The sequence below is a fragment of the Chionomys nivalis genome, chromosome 1 (assembly GCF_950005125.1).
Source record: "Chionomys nivalis chromosome 1, mChiNiv1.1, whole genome shotgun sequence".
Classification (NCBI taxonomy): Eukaryota; Metazoa; Chordata; class Mammalia; order Rodentia; family Cricetidae; genus Chionomys; species Chionomys nivalis.
The window spans coordinates 119016208-119041462 of NC_080086.1; the positions used below are offsets into that span (position 1 = coordinate 119016208).

The 25255-nt window shown below is 49.7% G+C and overlaps 1 protein-coding gene across 2 annotated transcripts in view; it reads right to left on the bottom strand.

Moving 5' to 3' along the window:
• Window positions 1-24721, bottom strand: part of Rhoq (ras homolog family member Q) — a 37479-nt gene extending 12758 nt beyond the window's left edge. The window contains exons 1-2 of one of the 2 annotated variants that reach the window (XM_057763840.1): window positions 24270-24721; window positions 23673-23731 (exon numbers count right to left, since the gene is read on the bottom strand). In XM_057763840.1, coding sequence (XP_057619823.1) covers window positions 23673-23731; window positions 24270-24411 — 201 coding nt within the window. In that variant the 5' untranslated portion in view covers window positions 24412-24721. The remainder of the gene's footprint in view (window positions 1-23672; window positions 23732-24269) is intronic. The other variant, XM_057763832.1, reaches the window with a different exon arrangement.
• Between the last annotated feature and the right edge of the window lie 534 nt (window positions 24722-25255).

Genomic DNA, 25255 nt, shown 5'->3' on the forward strand with positions numbered 1-25255 from the left:
CACAGACAAGGATATGCATGCACAGACAAGGATATACATGCACAGACAAGGGTATACATGCACAGACAAGGGTATACATGCAGACAAGGGTATACATGCACAGACAAGGGTATACATGCACAGACAAGGGTATACATGCAGACAAGGGTATACATGCACAGACAAGGGTATACATGCACAGACAAGGATATACATGCACAGACAGGGGTATACATGCAGACAAGGGTATACATGCACAGACAAGGGTATACATGCACAGACAAGGGTATACATGCAGACAAGGGTATACATGCACAGACAAGGGTATACATGCACAGACAAGGGTATACATGCACAGACAAGGGTATACATGCACAGACAAGGGTATACATGCACAGACAAGGATATACATGTACAGACAAGGGTATACATGCAGACAAGGGTATACATGCACAGACAAGGGTATACATGCACAGACAAGGGTATACATGCAGACAAGGGTATACATGCACAGACAAGGGTATACATGCAGACAAGGGTATACATGCACAGACAAGGGTATACACGCACAGACAAGGGTATACACGCACAGACAAGGGTATACACGCACAGACAAGGGTATACATGCACAGACAAGGGTATACATACACAGACAAGGGTATACATGCACAGACAAGGGTATACATGCAGACAAGGGTATACATGCACAGACAAGGGTATACATGCACAGACAAGGGTATACATGCAGACAAGGGTATACATGCACAGACAAGGGTATACATGCACAGACAAGGATATACATGCACAGACAGGGGTATACATGCAGACAAGGGTATACATGCACAGACAAGGGTATACATGCACAGACAAGGGTATACATGCAGACAAGGGTATACATGCACAGACAAGGGGCTTGATGGTATCTCCTGGAGCTTCTAATTTAGATGGATATTCAAGACATAAACAGAAAAAGATGATCATATACAACAACAGGATGGATAGAAGCTTGAACAGGTGAACAGATAAATGCTTAATCCAAGAATCACTATTAAACAGCCCCAGAGTGCTCAGAATGGTGCTATAGTCAACAAGGACATGAAGAAAGAGCAAGACTCAAAATCTGATTTCTAAACTACATTAGAAACATTTACAGAGTTCTCTCATGAAAGATGTGTGTTAGCAATCAGGCAATGAGGGGCCTGGAGAGATGGCTCAACAGTTAAGACCCCTGACTGCTCTTCCAAAGGACCTGTGTTCAATTCTCAGCACCCACACCTGTCTGTAACTCCTGTTCACGGGACCTGATGCCTTCACACAGACACGCATATAGGCAAAACACTGATGCACACTAAATAAATAAATCTAAAAAAAAAAAAACAGGCAATGAAGTTAAATGAACAAGTAATCCACACTGTGCCTTGCAACACAGTAGGGCTTTGAACACCGTAAAGATGTCTGTGAGCACACCCTTACAAGTCAGAATGTTGTATATATCCAAGTGCTGACTAGGAGATACAAAGAAAAGTAAATATCAGAAATGTATTTGAGTCAGGCCTTACAGCTGAAGAGGTCTGAACACGTACTGGGGGTGTGGCCTCCATTAAGCCTCTCACTTCTGGGAGCCTTAGTTTCTCTGTAAAATAGGAGGTTGTCAGCAACAAATACTTCCAAGGCCAGAAAAATGCCATAGGGCTAAACCATACTCCCCAGTGATCAGGATACAGTCCACTACCAAGGTCTCCAAGTTCCCTCTGAGACAGTCTGGAATGAGAGCAAGTGGGCCGGGCCACAGAGGACTAATTCTTTCAGGCAAGCCCCAGCCTTCTAAGTCCAAAACAGCTGCCGAGTATTCTGGGAGACAGAAAAGCGGCCTCGCCGTCAGGAATGCCCCGACAACTGCGGCTCTGCTATCCACGGAGCAGCAACTGTCGCTGCCAATGCTCGCAGCAGTCCGCTCCATCCAAAACACCTGTTTCGAGTGGCAAGTTCAAAATAGGCACCGTGCCCTCTGGAAACACCCGAGCCCTCAAACAGGGTGCACACCCAGGCCAGGTGGGCTCAGGCGCATGGATGGAGTAACTCATGAAGGAGAATGGGTTTGTCTTAAGTCCAACAAGATCTTACAGACATTCCCAGAGTCCTTTGTGGTAAACATAACTTCTGAAACTTGATTTCCTCTGTGTAGTCCATTTGTCACTTTCGAGTTTGTTTCCTCGTTAACTTTGTCGGGTGAAAACAGCATTTCTTCTCCACCTTAGTCAGTGGCAGAGTGCAGCGCTTGCCTAGTACTAGGTGAGATCCTCCTGCACCACGGAGGGACTCGGTATGGCGAGAGGGGCTGGAGAGATGGCTCAGCACAGAGGGTCTGAGTTCAGTCGCCAGAACCCACGCCAGGCAGTTGACAGTGGCTGCAGTGGCTGCGAGCCCCTGCCCTCCATCACACCTGTGCTCACACCATCCCGCTCGTTAGCGCATAACTAGAAATAAAAGTTAGTATTAAACAGTAACTCCAGGGCTGGGGATGCAGCTCAGTAGAGGAGCTCCCTTAGCATATGTGTAACATCCCGGCACTGTAGCAGCAAAAACAACAACTCGCTTTTCAAAGAAACTGGGGATAAGTCCCCTTCCTTGCCCTGTGGAGACTGTATTGATAAAGATGGTTCAACCGCATGGCCAGTGAGTTCGCCAACTTACTTTCTCCTACCTCCTACTACTGCTAAACAAAAGGAAATTTGGGGAGGAGAAATCATTTTTAGGGTGCTATAAATTCCTAAGAAGTGACTGTTTTTTTCCAGAACCTTTTTTTGCATATTTAGCCTTTTCCTATTTTTTTCAATCTTCATTTTAGTTATGAAATAGTATTTGTAAGTCATGGGCCTGATTAGCTCTAGTCAGAGAATTATTGAATTTGAAGGCTTGCTTTCTGAGTTCTGAAGTGTCTCCTCTTTCTCTCTCTCTCTCTCTCTCTCTCTCTCTCTCTCTCTCTCTCTCTCTCTGTGTGTGTTTAAAGAAGTCTGTCTCTCTTTTAATTTACCAATTATTTTGGAGCTTTGAACCCAGATTGCGGGCTTCTCCACAGACACATTCTTTGTAGCCACTCTACTGATCATAAGGCCAGTTTTAGTTAGCCCAGAGGACAGGAAATGTACATGATGAGCTGGGGCTAAATGACACCCAGTGAGAGGAACTTCACGGACCAGTACCTCCTCTCTTTAAAAGGGGGGACTGAACCTGCATGTCACCTTGTGAGTAACCCTGCGCAAACACTTCTCCTAGAGAAAGCTTAAGTCTCAGGGCTCTGTTTTATTTACGCTGATCCCCACAAGGCAGAGGATCAAGACTCAGCTAAATATGGTCCTCCGTCCAGCAACCCTCGCTTCCCATCCATGTGGAGACAGTAAATATAGCATCCACATGTCGAGAGGAGGGAGCTGGATACGTGCTTTCAGCTCTTCTAGCAGACCAGGCTGACTTTCCAAAAAAAGATAAGCCACAGCCTCTCGGCCAGCGCTGTCTCTTTGGTACAGGATGAGGTGACTCCCCTGGTTGGAGAGGTTTGGGAACTGAAATTCTACACTGTGGGGAGCTATAATTACAAGTCGCTTTTACTAAAACAGAGGTCAGCTGGCCTCCAGCTCCAGGAAAGGAGTTAAATGCCAGCTCACTCTCCTGGGTCTAATGCCTGACTTTTTGGCTGAAATTTCATGTTGTTGGGATCATACATTCACTTACTCAGACAACACTCCCTCCCTCGCTCCCTCCCTCCTTCCCTTTCTCCCTCCCTCCCTCCCTCCCTCCCTGAGCTAAGGTCTGGAAACAAGGTGTTGGATGTGGGTATGAATCTTGCCCTCCTGCACTTCTGGCATAAAATGAGGGGCTAGCAAGGGGCTTTTCCTTAGGTGGTACATTTCCATCTGCAGGACATCCTGGAAAGTGAGAGCTGCTTTTGATTGAAAGGGGCCCCTACAGGCACTCTGAGATTGCTACCCCTATCTGCTGAGTATAGGCATCAGAAACATGAAAACAACTTTGTAATCACATGACTCTAGGACCTGATCTATTTTTGTTTTTAGTATAGTTAAAGTACATTTTCTAGGAAAGTGATCTCAGTGTAAACCAAAGGAGAGAGACAATCCTTCCAAGCACTGAAACATCACAGAGTGACACCACTGACGAAGGTCGCGGGCAATACTGCTCTTAGCACCCAAATAGTCAGTAAAACATTATTATGTCAGTCACGCTGGTTATGGAATGATGATTTCAGGAATCTTCCACCCTGGAAATCTAGGAACTTGGTACTGAAATAAATATTTCATGATGGATTCCTTTCCCTGTATCCCGGCTTCACACGTGCAATGTTAAAGGCTGACTTGGAATTAGGACTCTAGGGAGGTTGTAACACTTACAGATTTCATGTGAGCACAAACAGAAGAGAAACCTTTGTTATAAGATGGGGTGGCAGGGGCTTAGTCTGATGAGGCTGAGGCACTGAGTCAGGAAAAGTTGTCCCCAGAGTGCGGGGTGGGCACTGGGAAAGGAAAAGCCCAGGAACTAGTAAAGGGTTTTGACGAGGCAGATGGATTCTGGCAGGGGAGAAGGAAAGACCTCAGCCTGGGGTCTTAGAGCAGGGTTAGAGGTCAGCCCCAAGGCCATGATGGACGCTAATGACGACACTGGGCAAGGCCAGGGGGCAAAGCCGGTCGGGGAGTCAGCCTGAGTCATGGAAGTCATAGACTGTCATTAAACCCGGAGGGAGGGGGATCACAGAATCGGACTTTTTCAAAAGACTGGAGGTGGACAGGGCCACAAGACAGGCTGTTACTGGATGCTGGAGGATGAAGACGGTGGCCTGGATTCAGAGCACTGGTGGCTTCTCAACCCAGTCAAGAGGCAGAGTCAGGCTCGGTGGGAGGTTAGACACAGGGTTCTTGCTACTGCTTCTAGAAGGATGGCCGGAAGATTTTACAGAGCAGAGGCAAACACATTAGGGAAGAAACTGGCGGCCAGGGTGGACCATGCTTAACTTTAGACATCCCATAGGTAGCTCCAGACAGACTTCAGTACTCCACAGCCTCTTCTGGTTGAATCAGAACCTCCGGTGCTGACAATGTGAACTAAATTCTCAAATCTGCAACTCAGAAGTTTGCCACCTCAGTAAAAGAAACTGCTACCCACTCAAGCTGCCCAAGCTAGAAACCCGGAAATCCTCGATAGCTACTCCAATGCACACAAGAATTCAAGCATACATCTCCAACCAACCGACTCTGCTTCCCTCTCCACACTTCCTAACCTTTGGTCTATAAATTATTTGGTCTGACAGATCTCAGCTGGATGCCGAGTTCAGATCCACCACTGCTGGCTCTGAACTTCCACAGCACCGATTCTGCTCCTGTTTCTGGCACTGAAACAGTGGTGCTTCCTCTCTCATCTGTATCCCCTGGGGACTCCCTGGGAGCAGGTCTGAGGGCCTGGTATCGGGTATCTGCTAGTTGGTGGCCAAGCCAGGAATCTTCCTGAAGCTTGCACTGTGCTAGCTGGGGCTGGAGCAAGTGTGTTAGCTATCCGAACTCTCAAGCGACATGCTAATTTGTTGGGTTGCTATTGTCACTTTTAAGGAGAAATCAAACTGGCTCCTGGGACTAGGGCTATGTCCCTGCTGAATGAGGTTTGCTCTAAACTCACTCAGCAGTGACCTCGGAGCCCAGGAGCCTCACACTGAGAAACTCCTGGCTTTTTGCTCCTGCTGCTGCTTCCACCACAGCCTTCCATCATCATCTGGACATTTATGGTGCCGAGGTGCAGAGGATGTTGTCTATTCCGCATCCTTGTACTTTTCCTTCTTTCCAGAACCCTGATCCAGTTCAAGGTTCATCCTCTTCCAGTTAGACACATGGGTCCGGGGAGCCTGGTCCCACCCTGCTAGAGGAGGGCCGTATTTGGGTTAAACTTAAGTGGTGAGTTCCACTCTCTACCCCTGCTTCTTGCATGGGTACACGACCTAAGCTGTCCAATCAGAATGAAGCAATACCCGAGCAGTCCAAGATGCATTTGCCTCTCCTGCTGCTCCCTTGACCTCCTCGTCGATCATTCTCCCCCAAGACGTAAGGATTTACCTCTCGCTGGCCCGGTCTCTGCAGCGCATGGAGCTAGGCCAGGCTGTCCTCAGCAATGGGTCGGAGACTGCCTTGTGTCACTTTTCACCTTCGGATCTAAAGAAGGCGGGGGAGTCTTTTGGAAAAGCCCAATTCTATGTACATGACAACTCAGTCACAGAACCTGTGTCTGTTTCCGGGACTATTTCTTGTCATTATCTCTTAATAGCACAGTAACATAACTACCATTGTGTTAGTATTGTAAGTAACCTGGAGAGAACTTAGAGCACACAGGAGGGTGCTGGGGCTGCTGCTCAGTTGCTGCGGGGTTTGCTTAGCATTGGAGCAGCCCTGGGTTCGGCCACCAATGCCACAAAAGGCATTCAAGGTGCCCATGCCTGTGATCCCTGCCCTCAGGAGATAGAGGCAGGAAGGCCAGGATTGCCATAGGTACTTCCACACTCCTGAGCATAGCTTACCCTCCTAGGACTTGTGTGACATCCCCCATCCCCTGTAGAATCACTTCCTTTGCCTCTGACCATGTTGTACTGTGAGGGTTGCCATGGAGTCCTGCAGGCCTAGTCTCAGAAAGGCTACCTGGTTTTTGCTTCCACAGACGTTCCAACCATCCCACTGGGCTTCACCATTAGCCCCACTTATAGGAGCTTCCTGCTCCATCAAGGAAGCTTACTGCTTATCCAGTATTACACGAACAGCTAGGCAGAATTCTAGCCCAAACGAAGTTCTCTAGACAGCAAGGGTTTGCCAGCAAGGCGTCATAAGCTTGAGTCACTGACCTTCTGAACCTGAGCTGGGCTTGCCAGCAAGGCATCATAAGCTTGAGTCACTGACCTTCTGAACCTGAGCTGGGCTTGCCAGCTGTGTGGTCCAGCAGGTCACCTTCCCTGTCTCCTTTATCTAGACTACTACAGATCCTCATAGTGAGCTGGGGTTAGATTAAAAGAGCTGAAGTGGAAAAGGCTCTCTGCACATGGGGTGGCTGCTCATCTAGATCCAGCCGGCCAGCAGTCTTTCTTCCCCATTCACTTTCAGATTGGGGGCAGAGTTATAAATAGGTGTGTGTGTGTGTGTGTGTGTGTGTGTGTGTGAAGAGAGAGAGAGAGAGAGAGAGAGAGAGAGAGAGAGAGAGAGAGAGAGAGAGAGGAGAGAATGAGAATGTTGTGGGCAAAACTGACTTTGAGAAAAACACACGGAGATGTTTGCTGTGCTCTGGGGACTAGGGAGCCAGCTCAGTCGGTGAAGGGAACCTGACTCTACCCCCACACTCCACTTCAGAAAGCTGGGTGGGGGGGGTGCTGCTTGTAATCTCAGCACTGGGGAGGCAGAGGCAGGCAGATCTCTCACTGGCCGGCCAAACTAGCCTCCTTAGTAAGCTGCAGGTCAGTGAGAGACCTTAAAAAAGTAAGGCAGTGTTACCTCAGGACAGATACCCAGGGCTGACCTCTGGGTCCCATCTACATGGACACAAACATGAATGCTCACCTACACAACCAGGACAGACTGGTTCCCCACTCAAAAAATCTAGTTAGAGAGACACATCCGTGACACTGACCGAACCCGAGCTAAGAGCCAGGGTGACAAAGGCACAGTGGCCTAGCTCTACAGTGGATGAGTGACAGCAGCCGTCACCAGGGTGACAAAGGCGCAGTGGCCTAGCTCTGCAGTGGATGAGTGACAGCAGCCGTCAGAGAAGTGGCAGCCAAGCAGCTTCCGTGTGTACTGCGGCTTACACACAGGATGTTCTTTGTGTACTGTTTTAGGAAACTGTCTCAGCTGTCCTCAGACTCCTCAAATTTGCTCTATAGCTAAGGGTGACTGAACTTCTGCCCCTCCTGCCTCTACCTCCCCTACTGTTGGGAGGACAGGTTTGCACCATGCAGGCCTTCATGCATGTGGGGCAGGTATTCTACCAACCCTCCTACAACCTCAGAGGCAGTGCCAGTCTGCCTACGTCATCCCATCCCAGGGCACTGAAGACAGCAGCCAAACTCTAGGGACTTAGAAATGAAACTGTCCCAGAAGCAAAGGGTTCCCAGGGGTGGATCCCAAGGTCAAGACAACACCTTGTGACCTGGTCGAATTATACAGGAGCCTTTAGGTTCTGGCTCCGGACCCAGCCGTGTGATACCTGTCCAGTGAGTCCCTTTAGAGCTCATAGTCCACTATGGAGGCTACATAACGTGCTGTCTGGAAAATGAAAATGTGGAAGTCCCCAGTTAACAAGCCGCTGGGTTATTTAAGAAGGCTAGTGAGATCTGGCAGCAAGAGGAAGTCACTACACAGAGGACTGCAGCTTCAGAGTGCAGGGTCAGGGCCGAGGACATGCGCTCTCTGAAGCCACGCATTAACCCTGTTTATTCAGTCTCTCCCCTTGTCATTCGTGTGAGAGTGCATGAGTGTGTGCATGGATGTATGAAGGTGCTGGTGTGCGTGTGCGTAGAGGCCAGAGGTCAACATCAGCCATCTTCCTGATGCTCTCCTCTCTACCTTATTTTTTGAGACAGGGTCAGTGAGAAACCCTGGAGCTCACCAATTTGGCTAAACTGGTTAGTGAGCAAGCCCTAGGAAGCCTCCTGATTCTGCCTCCCCACCACCAGAATTACAGAATCTGTCCCACTCAGCATGTTATGGACTGACACTAGGGATCCGAACTACGGTCTTCATGCTGGTGTGTAGCAAGCTTCTTGTATCAGGCCTTATAATCCACCATTAAAACAAAAGCAAAGAGACAGGAACTTGTTCAAGGTCAGTTTGCTATTGTGATTGATCAGGACACAGGTCCAAAGGGGTCCTTGAATCCTTGATTGCAGGTGTGGGCTGCTAACAAGGTGCCATCAGAAAGCAGAAAAACTGGCCCCCTCTTGAGGACTCAGAAGAGGCTATAATGAAACCACCAGATGTCCACGTCACCTCCTCTGACAGCACTGGTCTCCAGGCAGCACTCGCTCCTGATTGGACAATTTAGAAGGAATAACTCTGGAGCAGAATGCTCCAGACCTGCCACAATTGACCTCAAGCTCTTCAGCCTACCTAAGTTTGTTTCGAGAGCTCATTCTGACCAAAATTGACACAGGATGCTGCGCATGCCTTCCACCCACCCCAACCACTTCTGCACACCTTCTGTGCTTTTCTCTTAGCCTGGGACACTTCCTCCACCAAGGGTGTCCCCTCTCCACCTCCACCCACACGCTCATGCCATCTCCTTACCCAGGAAACTGTTCAGATCTGTGGGTGGGCTAGTTTTATGTTAGCGTGATACAAGCCAGAGTCATCTATGAGGAGAAAACGCCTCCATGACATAGGCTGCAGGCCAACCTGTAGGGCACTTTCTTAATTAATGATTGATGTGTAAGACCCAAGTGCATTGTGGGTGGGGCTGCCCTGGGATGGTGGTCTTGAGTTCTATAAGAAGGCAGGCTGAACCAACCAGTAAGCAGCACTCCTCCATGGCCTCTGCATCAGTTCCTGCCTCCAGGTCCCTGCCCTGTGTGAGTTCCTGCCCTGACCTCCTCCAGTGATGAACAGTGTTGTGGGAGTGTGACCCTTTCCTCCTCAACTAGCTCTGGTCAGAGCAACCAGGATAGTCTGCCCTTGACCCAAAGCAAGAAATTTTCTTTCCGGCCTTCCAATAGCAGCGACACCACAGTTAATGTAGGGGGTAATGGGAGCCACATAACCACGGGCAATAAATAATAATAAAATACATTTTGAGATATGAATGAATGGAAATGTGTTTATTAGTCATGAGTAGTGCCAGTGACTCGGGTGACTGGGGACCATGAAAGTACCAAATCTAATCAGGGTGACTGGGCTGCAACCAAAGGAAGCTGCAATCTGAGAGACAGTATTTGCATGAGAATGTGTCCAGGGGACCATCATGGTCTGTGCAGATCCCATGGGTCGCGTCTCAGCTGGAATACGCTGATATTCCTGTTGCCAGAGAAGGGTGCTGGACCTTGGTGGACCCAGATTCCGGTTACTAGAAAGCCGGGTTCACATGTGGAAGGAAAAGGTTGTGATGTGGTTCAGGTCCTAGAGGACAAAACCTCTGAGACATTCAATGACTTTTGCTCTAAAGCCTGAATGCCAAGCAAGCGTCTTAAAATTCATTTCTCGGCGTCTTGAGGCAGGCGCTGAAAAGGAGTCGCGCTGGAACATATTTATGTTTCTAATTATAAAGGGGACGACTGCAGCTAGATCCCAGTGACTGAACACACGCATTTATCTTCCGTCTTGCTAAGGTCCTCTAAGATGTACTGTGATTTTTTTCTTTTCTTTTTTTTTTTTTTTAAGGCATACAGCCACATGGAAAAAAACCAATAGAAAAGGAAACAACAGCCACAAAATTTTTAGAATCTAGAAATTCTAGATTCTAAAAAGAACAAAGTGAACCAGCTGAGCAGGCCCAGGGCTGTAGCTCCTGGGCCAACATAGCGGGCCTCAGGAGCAGCTGTCTGAAATACAAATATGTCCCGGGGGCTGAGATGTGAGGTCTGGAGTGGTATGCTCTTCTAGATACAGGACAAAGGTGAAGGCATGGTTTAACTTCTGCCCCCTTCTATGCCATGATAAACTCTCTAACCTTGCAAAAAGAAGAGGGTATGTGCTTAAAATTGAGGCCCTTAAGGTGCCTTTTCCAACTGGTTCCCAGGATATCAGCAACTCTGTGAGCTGTTGGGCTGGAGGATGGATATTCTTTTCTGGGGAATATGACCCTAGCCCAGGAAGAAAGACAAAAACACTACTGATTTTTACAGAATTCCCAAATGAAGGGTTTAGACAGATCACAGTAGAATCATGACTTTCACCTGAGGTGGGGGAAGTGTGGCATTGTCCCAAGGGGACGTGTGTCAAAGTCTGTGGCATTTTGATTGCCACAGCTGGAGGAGGGTACTACCCGCTCAATGGAGAGATACAAGGGTGTTTCTGCACATCCTACAGCGCATGAAACAGCCTCTTCCCATTAAAGAACAACAGTCCAGCCTGTATGGATGGTATTTGTTGAGAAACCCTGACCTGCGGGGAAAGCTGAATCCAACAGCTCCCCCATTCACTGCCATCTCCCCACATGTTAAGTAGGCCAGCACCTGTAGAGACGCCAATTAAACCTTCTGTGGTAGTGCTTGAGATATGAGCAGAGAGACAGACAAGCACTTCTAAAGAACAAACACAAAGAAATCAAGGCCCATTCAAAGGACCACAGCGACCACCCTGCAGAAAAACACACATGGGACTCCATAGGAGAGGTCTTTATTTTACTAGACTCAGTCACCCCTGATGTATACCACAGTCACTAACTCAGTACTCCCTGATGTATACCACAGTCACTAACTCAGTACTCCCTGATGTATACCACAGTCACTAACTCAGTACTTCCTGATGTATGCCACAGTCACTAACTCAGTACTCCTGATGTATGGCCACAGTCACTAACTCAGTACCCCCTGATGTATACCACAGTTACTAACTCAGTACTCCCTGATGTATACCACAGTCACTAACTCAGTACCCCCTGATGTATACCACAGTCACTAACTCAGTGCGGCACTGGAAGGCTCAGGAGGGATATGCCCAGGGAGAGGCTGACAGATGCAGGACATGGGTAATGCATGGAAGGGCAGGCTGAAGGTGAAATAGGCAGCAAAGTGACATCTAAGCAAGGGGACAATGCCCAGCTCCACAGGACACAGGACAGAGCGGGTAGTGAGCAAGGGACCCTACATAGAGGGCTCAGCTGTGACCAGCCACAGACAAACACTCATCATCCGGGAGACTGAAACTATAAACTCGCCACTGGGAAGGGCACCCTGGGAATCATGGTGTCATTATAGGGCTGCAGCATCGTAGTGTGACGTGCAGACAGAATGTCTGCCACTGAAATAAGCAGCTGGGAGCAGACAGTGGGCGTGAGGACCGAGGGGATATGTCCTTGCTGCAGGAGAAGCATGGAGACAGCTTGTTTCTCCTTAACAGGCCCTGTCAGGACTGCTGACTCTTAAACCATATACATTAAAACTTTTACAAAAATAAAATGACTTTCAAAAAACCTGGCGGAAAACAGAATAAGAGGTAAATTTCTAAAATTATTTGCTATCACTACTTAGAGCCGACCACTCTGTTTGTTACACTTCCCCTTATTATACACGTGTATATTTTCAGAATTGTAGTCATTGCCGTTTATAGTTTTAATGCACGATTTTTCAGACTGCATGAATCATTAGCTTTTTACATTTCTTTACAATTTTGTGAAGGCAGATTTTAATGGCTGCTATTATCCTAACACGCACTGTCCTGTGCTCAGTAGCCGCCTCTCACTCTTCATCAGCATGTTTAGAATCCACTGCCGTACGTGATGGCGTGAAGAATACCACTGTATGGAAGTCTGTGTGTGCTCTGAGTGTTTTCTTGGATAAACTCAGAGAAACGGATGGCAGCAAACTCGAGAGGCTTTGTCAGACATCCTCAAACTAGCTGGGGCGGCCTTCACTCCCAACAACATGGCCCATCCAACCTTTGGATCATCAATACCACAGAGTTCACACTCAAGAACTGTGTGATTGAGTTAAACAAAAATCTCTCACACGTGCAAATATCTCAGAATGTTTTAAGTAAGCTTATACTTTTTTTCTGGCTACTTTTATAGCTACTTTGGGGCGCATGTAGCCCAAAGCCCAGGTTGGTCATGCCTAGTGGTATATTAACTTTCCTGTCTCTTGGATATCGTATATTTTCTATCTTATCCAATTCAATAGATTAAAAGTCTTTATTTCCATATCTTTGTGAGTTTTGATTGGTTACTTGCTTTTCTTCTTCTGTGGCCTACTGGTTTATATCTTTGTGCTTCCCCCCAATACCTGTTGGCAACCTCACTTAGACTCTTGTTTCTTACAAGACAATACAGACCCATGGACCTGACCATCATGACTGTCCCCAAAAGAGCCACTTCTGAGTTGAGGGGACTCTCCAGAGACTCTGCCTGGGTGGACACATTTGTAACACTTTTCTCATTTTCACAGAATCTTCATTTTCATGCATATTTCGGTCAGCTGTGTACATGGCTTCCCAATTCTATAAACCATTACAACAAAGGGGAAACCCCACTGGGTAGGTATTTTTGTTCCTTACTTCATCTGTGCTTAATACATCCATACATTTGATGAATAAGGAAATTAGGGTAGGATGGGGGTGAGAGAAACCAGAGACCACAAAGGCAACAAGAACACCGGACAGGAGCGGGGAGAACAGCCACGTCCTTTGGGGAGCCAAAGGAGAGCAGAAGTTTGCACTCTGCCCACCCTGAATACGGTCCCCAGAACCTAGAAAATGGACATGGAAAAAGACTAAAGAGAGAACGTCCAGCTAAAAAGGAATGAGATACTGACATTTTCTGCAACACAAATGAACCTTGAAAACATGTCAAATGAAAAGAGCCAGACATAAAAGAACAAATATCTTCACAAAAAGCCCAGAATAGGCAAGTATATGAGACAGAAGTGGACCAATGGGGGAAGAGGATATGAGGAAGGACCAACAGCAGGTGTGAAGTTTCTGGGCGTTGGGGGATGATAAAAATGTTCTGTGACTTACAACATCTCGGCTTCGAACATAAAGCAAGTGTGAACGTATACATCAGCAGTTTGAGCCACCAGTGAACAGCCCTTGCCAGGTTACTGATACCTCTGTTGCCCCCGTGGTAGCAGGAAGGCTGTGTTGTCTAGACCCACCGAAACTATACAGCCTTTCTGCTACCTCTCATGTCCACAGGCCACTCCAGAGGCACACCTGCCAGCAGGCAGTGCTCTGTGGGTCCAGACTCACCGGAGAACAGTTCAGACCTACACAGCCACTGTTAGAGCCAAATGGACCCGGCAGCCTGACTCCTCCTCAGCCCTGCAATGAGTACCATTGTGCTTACACGGGCAATGCATTAAAACCACCACCTACACGCTGATTTTAAAGCCTTCGATAATGTCTAGACAGGTCAGGATCCTCTTCCAAATGGCAAAGTCACTTATGAAAGTCAGGGTTTTTTTCCATAATAACTTGACTAACAGACTCTCTGAGATCCAACACCCACCTAGTTCCTACGGGGATTTCCAAACTTTGTGTAAAGTGCTGTGCCACACATATTCCCCCGCTTAGGGACTTCGACAATCTTCATGGGCAATAAAGATCTACCCAGGAATGAAGCCACGCGTCAGATTGTAGCTCAGTTAGTCACAGGGTTAAAATTCAAAAGTGGTGTCTAGGTTAACCTCAAATGGGAGGGGGCTGCTGAGCAGGCCCCTCAGACTTTCTGGATTTCTGGATGATTCCACTTGTTGGACAGAGTCCCTGGTGTAGGGAGCAGAAATCTCTGCCCCTCCTCTGCACCTGTTTTGTTCTTTTTCTACATCTACCACCATCCCCAGGTTTTCAGGGCCAAGGAAGCTTCTAGAAACACCTTTAGGTAATAAGAGTGTCCGAGCCCTGACCCAGCTGGCCGGCAAGGACAGCCTTTTGCAATTAAGCCGGAACAAATGGAGCTTTAATTGAACTGGGGAGTCGGAATTAAATGTGCTCAGGGGCAGCTCCTCCAAGGAGCCTCCTCCAAGCCTCCTTGCTCATAATCCTAACCATTACGCTAGTCGAAGGATGATGCTTCTACACTGGAACAAATTGGTTGTGGTTTGTTTTTGTTTTTATTTTATTTTATTTTAAGGGAAACAAAAAGATAAATTTGAAAGGAAGGGGGCAGGGAGGACTAGAGAAAGGGGTCACTCCCTAAAACACTGAGGTCTGCCAAGGGAAAAAGTTGCCAAGGTGGGTGTGGACCAACACAGCATCTCCTCTGCCTCCAACCACTGTGACCGGCCTGCGATTTAAGACCAGAAGGTGCCACAGCCCATCTACTCTGGAGCTGAGACACCACAAAGTCAAGCCACCATCCCGATGGGGCACAGGGTCTGATGCCATGAAGAAGCCTCAGCTGAGGAGGTCAGACCTATCAAGCTACTCAGTGTGCAGGAGAGAGCACACTTTGGCTCAAGGAATACCTGTGGCGTCTACTATCTGCATACCCCTAAGGCAGACAGCACACTCTGGGGCTGAGGTTTGTCACATGACATCCTGCCTCTATTTTTCTGATTTGTCCACAGGCAGGCCGGGAGGGTCCATTTGTTGAGCAAATGTGGACAGTCCCAACACTTTTTCAAAATGAGGAAGGAGGCCAGACGAATGTTTGGGAGGGAAGAAGATTAGACATGAAGTCCGGTCACGATCCCCAGACAGAGTGTAAGTGGGTGCGGCACAGTGTGTAAGGTAGGTGGTGGTGGGCGGCTTGCTGAGAGGAGATGCCGGGACTCACCGTGTCTGTGCAGCAGCTCTGACTTTCTGACCTACATTAGAATCATGTGTCCAGCCTGGACTAACTGATTTCCCCAAGCTTGTGATTTAGGAGATGGTAGTAGATTTTGAAATTTGAGATGCCTGACAACTTCCCAGGCAATCTGTGCTGTACAGAGGACATTTCGAGAAGCCAGTACATGTAGGAATCCAATCTGAGAAGCCCTGTTTTAACTTAGTTCTCATTAGGAATTCATTACCAGAAGAGCAGATGCTGGCCTCCTGGCAACCTCAGAGACAGACCCCAGTGTACTTCCACCATAGGTCCCAGCCCGGATTTGATACTCAGGGACTGTTTACTGGCCAGCTATAGAGCGATGTTCTCATCTAGCCAGCTACCATGGGAAGCCGGGAGCCCACGGACAAGGTGGTGGCAATGTGGATGGCCCAAGTCAGCAAACTATATATGTAGCAAGCAGCAGATGAAGATATGGGATGCATTAGGGGACATTTAGACAGGAGAGACATTTCTTTTCAGTAAACATAATGGGCAAGTTCTTTATACTGTGCTATACCCCAAGGCCCAGACACACATTTGTGAAGAGACAGCTTCCCCTAAATAAGAACACTCCGAAAAGGGATAAAAGAGAGACCCAAGTGGCCAGTGTGGGGCAGTTCCCCGACCACAGGTCAAGTCAAGTGGGCAGGATAGGGCACAGGAAGCAGACAGGGGCACAGAGGGGGTGTTATCACTTAGGTTTGGGGGAAGTCCACTGACAATTCAGCCCAGGACATAAGGCAAATGCCACCAAGCTTCATCCACTCACTCATCCGCAGAGTGGCATGGGCACCACCCTGCCATGCCCCTTTTAAGGAAGTACAGTGGTTTGTGGGCAAATAGACAAAACAGACTGCAGCTCACAGGAACAACATTTGCTGAAGCAATTTCGGCACCAGCCCTGACGTGCCACCTACGGAAGCCGGCCTACCAGCTCTCTGCCTAGAAAGTGATGGAGCTTTTGCTTGACATAGTCAATAAAGAAGTATGTGTCGTGGAACAAGGCATTCACTGATGGGCAAGCTGATTAATGTCAACAAACACAAAAGATCCCAGGATTTGCAGTCCAAAGTTCTGCCCTGGAAACTTGCCTTTTAATTTTCACCAACTACATGGCCTGCAGCAAGCCACTTAACCTTCCTGACCCTGCAGATTACGGCAAACACCACTACCCTCCCTGCCTCACAGAGGTGAGAAAACAGAGAGGCCACAAGCTTGCACTGTGGGGAAAATACCATTCAAGGCTCAGGCCCCAGTCTACCCTGAGGCTCCACAGATATATCTGGGGATCTGAGGCTCCCTTCCCTGGCCAGACACCACCAAAGAAACGCAACAATAAAGGTTTCCTCCTCCGCTTACTTTTCTATTAAAATCAACAGCAACAAAGCAGCAGATTAATATCTCTCTAATTACTAAGTTGTCAATCAAGAGGGGAAAAGTCCACAACTGAGTTATCAAGCCTACACCTCAAGCTGACAGCCACAGCGGGCATCCCAGGCCCATAAAGACATAAGAGGGACACCTCCCAAGCCTGTCCTCTCTCTACTGCTTCCCACACCCCTGCCGAGATGCGAGCTTTCTCTCACACACTCTCACCGCAAGGCCTCATTTAGCGCCATGCTTCTCAAACTTGCACTTAGTGGCAGAGACAGGAGCATCTGTGCTCACACATGCTGGGTGGGGACAAGGAGCATGGGTAAGTGACTGGAAGGGAAATGTGAAGGCATCCCAAGCCTCACCTGGCCACCCTAAGAGAAGAGGAAATCCCTTAGGAAGCTTGAATGCTCTAAGCTCCCAAACCGTACTGGACAGTACTATCATAACCCATTGTTTCGTTGGGGGCATCAGCCTGGGAGAGGTGAAGCTTCTCGGCGGAAAAAGGCAGAGCCGGGGCAGGACCCTACAGCCCAGTGACACAGCCCATCCTGGCTGGCTGTGCTCTCCTGCCTCCTTCCCTTCCCTACATCTCCCAAACACGGTCCTACAGCGCTGCTCTCATCCAGCTTCCCACTTGCGCAATGCATTTTGCAGGGTCTCGCCACCTTCCCTTTTCTCCCACAGAAGGCTAGAACGCCAAATGGGTATCACCAGAACCAAGGCACTCCTGGAACTAATCCTTACTGCCACCTTGCCCAAAGTAGAAACTGTCTCCGCAACCCATACAGAAGGAAAAAGGCTGGGGCGGGGGGGTGGGGGGGTGGTGGTGGTGGTGGTGGTGGTGCTGCTGGACTTATCTCAGTCACACGAAAGTACAGACAGAATTTGATGTTTATCTGAAGAATCCAAAGCCCACCTTCCCACTGCCAAACTACCTTCTGTTCAGGAGATCAGGGAGCAAAAGGCCTTGATGATGCAAAGTCCTGATCCTGGTTCCCTTCAAGCCTAGTGAGCCAGGTCAGAGACAAAATGGGTAGGGTGATGCACTATCCATATCTTCCTCCTCTCAGAAGCGGCGGCTGAATCAGCAGGGGAGGCGGTACCTGGTGCTCTTAGCCATGGGTTAGCTTTTAGCTGAGCAAGTGAAGAGCCAAACGAAAACGAACTCATTTTAAGATTTATATGCCCAGCATCACGAGGCACTGGGATGGGCTCGGGGATGTGGTGGAGGAGGACACACAGTGCTCCACCAGCCTGGGCTCGGGGATGTGGTGGAGGAGGACACATAATGCTCCACCAGCCTGGGCCTGGAGATGTGGTGGAGGAGGACACACAGTGCTCCACCAGCCTGGGCTCGGGGATGTGGTGGAGGAGGACACACAGTGCTCCACCAGCCTGGGGCCCAGGGCCCAGGGCCTCCACAGAGGCAATGGCAGACAATGGTCCAGGGGGCACATGAAGGGCTGGAACAGCTGGCCACCGACCACCTGCAGGCTTTCCTGGGTTCAGAGCAGCTGCAATAGGCACTGAAAGAGGAACAAGAAAGTGTCGAGGGCAAAGAAAGTCACTCCCCAGCCAAAGCTGGCCAAATTAGGGCAAAATCAACCAACCCCTTGAGGAAATCTAGCCTATCACAATCATAAATTGTTAGATTTTTTTTTTTTTTTTGCTGTGTTTGTAGGGTTTTTTTTTTTTTTTTTTTTTTTTTTTTTTTTTTTTTTTTGGCCTGGTTTCTCTACCTCTGCCTTTTTCTTCTTCGGAGCATCACTGCCATGCCTGGGGCCTTGGGGTATCTGCTGCTGCCAACACACATGTCTTTGCTAGAAACTGATACTCCCACGGAGACCTGCTTGGCTTTGCCCTTTGCTCTCATCCCCTGAAGCCCCAAATTCCACAATGAAAGCACAGAAGTCCAATTCTCCAAAAAGACCCTTAGCATGAGGCTACAAGTTCAAACCCCAGTAGTGTACCAAAACAAACAAACAAAAATCCAAAACAAAACAAAACAAAGAAACTCTAGCCATATCATGGCACACACAGAAATACATGCTCAGCTCCCTGAGGCCTTCCACCTCCCCAGCTCCCAAAGGCTGATGAGGCAGCACTTGGTATGTCTGCAGCACTCAGGCCTAGCATACCTTACAAAATGTTAAAGACTGGGAATGTCACCAGACCTCGGGAGAATCATGTTAGAAATTGATCAAAGGGCCCAGAAAGGTTGAAGCCTGTCCGTGGCACAGTCAAGCACTGCCCCCACCCTAAGGTCCCTGCCTGTGAATCCAAGCTGGAGCTGGAACAGACCACCCGAGTCCCACGCAGGAAAACATGGTATATTTTAAACAGCAACAACTTATGAATGGACAGAGGCCACCTTCCTTCTTAGTACAGAGGAGGAAACCAGCGTGCCTGCGTGATACGGTACAGCCTGGGATATAAATAGCTTCTACAAAGGTTAGCAAAATGCAGACAAGAAATCCACAGTGGGTTACCAAGGGAAACCAGATGCTCGGCGCCACATCTCACCTGTTGCAGCTCTTATCTAGAAAGAGGTGGGGCCCCTCTCAAGCTCCATTTCCTCAAGGATGGAAGGCGGGGCTTAGGGAAGCTGAGCTGAGGGCTGTGAGTGGCCAGTCCCGATGTCCTTACTTCTGCACAGTGCACACTTACCCTGACTCACTTACCGCTTTCCCATCAGCTCACTTGCTTGCTGTTCCCTCTCTGGGAAAAGCTGACCTGGAAAGGTGCCTTGAACTAGCCCTTCCTGAAGATAAGACACCTGGTGCACTGGCAGCACCCTTGCCCTTCCCTGCCCCCCTCCCATTAGACTAGTTCTTGGGTGCTATCCCATGAAATGCAGAAGAGGGGAGGGACCTGTCTGCTGCCTTCAGTGGATGTTCCCTTTGTTGGAGGAAGTGCCTCCCTGGGTACCCAGAGAGCCCCTGGGGTGGTGGTGGGGAACCAGTCACAGCTGCTGGGCTATGGCAGGTGTGAAGCAAATCTCATTTGTCATTGAGAAGCTACCCCAGGGGACACTGGAGTAAGGATATTTATAGCGCTCATGTATGCAACCCTGAACTCGGATGCTTAAGTTGCCAGATACAGCAACCATGTACGTAAAGCATGCGTGTGAACTTGGACACAGAGACAGTGGCTAAATCTATAACTTTGGGGATCCCAAACTCACCCCACCACACACTCTCCTGAGTGTGGGTGTTCTGCGACCTGGGATAAATTGGATCAGAGCTTCCCTCATCAGAGCATGAAGTTCTGCCTTCCTGCCAAGGATTAAGAGATCAGGCTTGGAGCCGGGAGCCAGAGTGCAGCTGCCAGCAGATCCCCACTTCCTTTCATTCCCAAGAGTGGAGGCAGTGGGGACAACCCCACCTTTCTAGTCTCTTCCCAGAGCAGACAGACAGAGGGCTAGTGCAGAGCCTACACTGAAGGCCCAAAGTCAGACACAAAAGGAGAAGTTCCCCAGAGACAGGCAGAAAGCCAGACCTCCCTGTAAGGCCCCCAGGGTAGAGGAAGGTGACTGTCAACTTCCACTCCAAAATGCTTGGCAGTCAAAATGGCAAGCTGTCCTAGGACCACCCCGGGCTCAGCCAAGAGGAGCAGGGGAGTTCCCTTCAGCAGCAGTGCTTGTGAGTGAGCTGAAGGCACAGGGTGGGGACTGATGCCCAACAAACTCTCGTACTCATTCTCTTTCTCTGCTACTCGCAGCAAAGGTCAAGTGACAGAGCCAGGTCAAGAAGGTCAAAGGTCACCACCTAACCACCACTCCCAATTGGTAGATTCCTAATATGTCAACTGGGCAAATGACGCTTATTGCTTTGGACTTGACTGGAGTCATCACGAAGGTCAAGATTGAAAAAGTGGACTAGGGGTGCCAGCCTGAGGGTGGCACTGCTGCACTTCTTTAAGTAGGTATGCCAAGCGCCCACACGCATGAGCAAACAGTTTGGAGAGAAGGCAATGCCTTCCTGTGCTATGATCTTCCTCCTCATTTCTCTGTCTCTGGGACAGAAGAACCAGCAGAAACCTGCATATGCCCCTTGCTTCTAAACTTCTCCACGGAACCCGAAACGATTTCTCTGGCTCCACACATCTGTTAACGCTTCTAGTAGAATCTAGCAACTTTAGGCATGCAGGATACATATGTCCTCTTCCACTTGTGACACCTCCGTTACCCTGCCCACTGCAGAGCACAGTAATCTCTTGTAATACCGTTTGCACGCCTACTATATACAAAGAACTGTGGACGCCAACTGTTTCTGCAAAGGTTAATGAATTTAAGGCAGCCTACAGCTCTGCAGTGCAGATGCTAATTGTCTACATTTTACTATTACAGAGAACGTAAATAACTCAGCTAGAACCACACACAAGGTAGAGACCTGAACCCAAGACGTTTTGGTCTCAAAGCCCATAGTCTTTCCTCTATTGTCTGTCTGAAAATCCTCAACAGGTAAGTATGTGTATGTAAGTCTATGTATTTATTTACCACTATTAGTATCATAAAAGGAATCAGAGACCTATTCATAGAGGGGTTTTGACAATCAACACAGAAATCTATGTAAGACGCATGAACAATCATTTGATCCAGACTTTTACACACATTCACACCAGCAGTGGCGGGCCCCTAACTTAAATGTCTTCTTTTGTGTTCCCCAGTTGCTTAGCATGATACAATGGTCCTACTATGTTGTCTGATAATGATTAAGTTTACTTCTTACCAGTGGAATGAATTATCCATAACTTTAATCCCAAATCAAAAGTATCAGTGAGTAGGTGAAAAACCACCGGAGCTGACCATCAGTTAGCACAGAACCCCATCACATCCTCCCCACCTTCACTCTGTCTACGACCACCAAGAGAATGACTGTAAAACTTCAGGTATTCTACGCACACAAGCAATCTGACCAAACCAGGGAGCATCCCGGCACTTCCCACGACCTTGAACTGGAGTGGTGCAAGGGTCTTCATCCCAGAAGCAAGCTCTTGGGAGCTGCACACCATGAGATGTACATACATAGGCATATGGTCAATAGTAATGGATCTCAGCCGGGCGGTGGTGGCGCAGGCCTTTAATCCCAGCAATTGGGAGGCAGAAGCAGGTGGATCTCTGGGAGTTCGAGACCAGCCTGGTCTACAAGAGTTAGTTCCAGGACAGGCACCAAAGCTACAGAGAAACCCTGTCTCGAAAAAACCAGAAAAAAAAAAAAAAAGTAACGGATCTCTCTGTAAACAGAACTCCGATGTTCACACGTCCTGTTAAACAAGGCACCTGCTTGAAACACGATCACTGCAACAATGAAATGAGATAGTATGAAAAGTTAAAAATAGAAACTTCCCCCCAACTCTATTTTCAACTAATATCAACTTCTTATCTGTCAACAGCACAACTTAAAAGCTGGTAGTATCTGGCTGAGTTCCACTCCTTGCCTTTCATAACTGGCTAAGGCGGGGGACATTGAAAGACTAGCCAAACCAGGCCCCCAAATCTGTGAATCAGGCCTGGCTGGCTTGGGCACCTTCACGACAGGGAGTGTCCTCTGGCCTTTAAATCGCCAGTTCTTCAGGCTCAGATGTTCCGCTAGTGGTTTAGAAATCAGGGCCACATCAAGTCGTCGTCCCCCCCCCCAAAAAAAAGCCTCCAACCTACAAGATATTTCTAGACTTCGGTATAGAATCTGAGAGCGTACAGTTCCGAAAGGCAAATCTAAACAAACAACATATTTGGCGTATAGTATCTATGATGGTCGTAGTTTTCTTCTCCTTCCTTCCTTCTTCCTTTCTTTATCCACCCCCTTTCTTTTTCTTTTTCAAGCCCCTGTGCACAAATAAAGCAGCTCAGTGACTGAATTCCCCCAGAGCCAGTCTCAGACCTTCAGTGGCTCACACGTCCTCAGAGTCCTCAAGTCTGCACAATACACAGAAACTTCTTCCTGAGACTGCAGGCCAAACAGCAGAGTTGAATTCTGCAAAACTTCATCATCTTAGCCCCAGAGGAAAGAAAGTAGGTCTGGCAAGGCGGCTGAGCTTGGTCAGGGAAGGAGACAGAAAGAACAAGCGCCTTAATCCTTCAAGGAGAATGGCCTGGCCCTTCAGGTTTGCAAACACTAGCCAGCGGCAGAAGGGAGAAGTGTTCCTTTCCTCTCGGCACGGTAATCTCTCCAAAGAAAACACAGTCACCTGGCCCTCCAAGGGGAAGAAAGCTCTTCCTCCAAGATTCACGCTGAACTCTTAACCCTAGCCTCCCTGCACCCCAGGGAGTGGCTGATGGTTGTCGTTTCTTTCCTTTTTCCCTGTGGTCCTCTGGCAACACCACAAATTACGTTTTCAGGGACTGGAGTCCCAGAGTGCAATGATGTTGTAATAAACATAACCAGAACCAAATGCCTTCCCATCATGTTAGATGATGCCATTTCCTACCAATCAGGCTCTTCGGGCAGGCAGACCACTCACCAATGAGGGACCAGACAGAGGCTGTGAGGAGGGAGACCTGGTCATCAGCAACTAAAAATAAGAGCGCTTCACCATTGGCCGCCGCCACTTTGCAACAGGAGTTGGAACCCACACAGCAGGCAACACACAGAAAGACCCATGCAGTCAAAACTTTCACGTCCCGGGGGTTCACACTGGTCTCATTTTCTTTTTGGTTTGTTTCCTTAATTTGCTGACTTAAGAAAAAAATCCAGATCCTGAAGGAGCCCCTGGAAGACACACCCTCCCACTCAGACACCTCAGTTTCTAAAGGCCCTTCAGTCACACAGCATTGGCGAAGGGTGGGGGTAAAGGAACCGGCCAGAGACCAAGACACTCACCTGTCCAGCTGTGTCATAGAGTCCCAGGAGGTACTGCTTGCCCCCCACGGTGACGCTGACTGCAAGGACAGAAGTGGGGGTGGGGAGAGAAGCTCACAATGACCTGAGGTCGAGCAATTTCGCTTCCCACAGGACCCTCCTTTCCCAAGTCACAGGGAGGTGTGTGGGTACTCCCAGGAAGAGAACACCCCCGTTTTGTGTTCAGCTCTTTGTCATGTGGCATAAGATCTAGGTGTAATGTGGACCCCTGCTATCCACCCCTCTTCTCCCAAGTCCCAAAGCCACGTCTATTCTAGTGTCCCCAAATGTCTCCCCGACAGGGGCTTTGAGAAGCTAAGAGAAGCAACCCTGGGAAGGTCAAGGAGGGCGCTCAGGGAATTGAGAAGTGTGGGAGAAGGGGCGAGGGGAAAGATAGGGAGGGGGTGGGAGCTGCTTTGAGGGGTTAACCTGAGTCACAGTCTGGAGGGGGGGCGCCAGGCAGAGGGGGAGGCGGGGGAGGGGAGCACGCTCAGGGGAGGCAGCCAGGGGGCTCATCCAAAGTTGCTCCAAAGTTCCCGGCCCGGGATCAGCCCCTTAGTCAGCAGGACAGAGACTTACCTGCGTAGTGGTCGAAGACAGTGGGCACGTACTCCTCAGGGAAGGCGTCGTTGGCATAGCTCATGAGCAGGCACGTCTTGCCCACCGCCCCGTCGCCGACCACCACGCACTTGAGCATTAGCGCGCCGGGCCCGTGAGCCATGCTGCGGCCGGCCGGCCTCGGGGCATGGTCCCCCCGGAGCCCCCGCCCCGGCCCCGGGCTCAACCCCAGCCCGCCTGGGGGGTCCGCCGTCGCCTCCGCTTGGCGCAGCAGGGCCGCCCCCCTGGCCCCATAAAGCGGTTCCCCTCACCGGAGGGGAAGGTGCGGCGGGCCCGGGGTGCTGCTGCCGCCGCCGACGCCGCTTCGATCGCTGCCCCGCTCCCCGCCCTGGCCCCACTCGCCGCGTCCGCCTGATGGCCCCGCCGCTCAGCGCCCGTACCCGCTCCGGGGCCCGGCCTCCCCAGAAGGATCCGCCGGATCATAAGACTGTCCGGCCCCAAGGGAGTCGGCAACTTTGGGGAGGGCGGCAGAGGGGAGGGGCCAGGCGGCTCTGCCCGCCCCGCACCGCCCCGGCCCCCGCCCGCCTGGGCCGAGAGGAGGGCGGTCCCCGCTGCTCCCGAGTGCCGCGCGTCCCCGAGCCCCGCGCCCGCCGTGGGGGCCCTGCTGCTCACCCTAGCCTGACTCCCCGCGAGGCGAGCGTGGAGACAGCGGAGGAGGCGCCCGGGAGCCGGGAGGACGGAGAGGGCGGGGAAGGGGGAGATGGGGGGAAGGGCTTTCGGGCAGCCGCTCGGGAGGAACCCAGGGTTCCTCGCGAAAGTGCGGCCAGAGCCCGGAAGCGTCTGCAGGCCCTGGTGCGGGGAGGAGACGTGGAGGCCTTTCGGGGAACCACGACGACTTCAACGGTGACGCAATTGTGCAAAATTACACAGATGTGTCTATTTAAACTCAGCCTGGAAGGCAGGAGCCGTCCTATCGGGCTGCAAATGCTCCACGCAACTAGAAATCA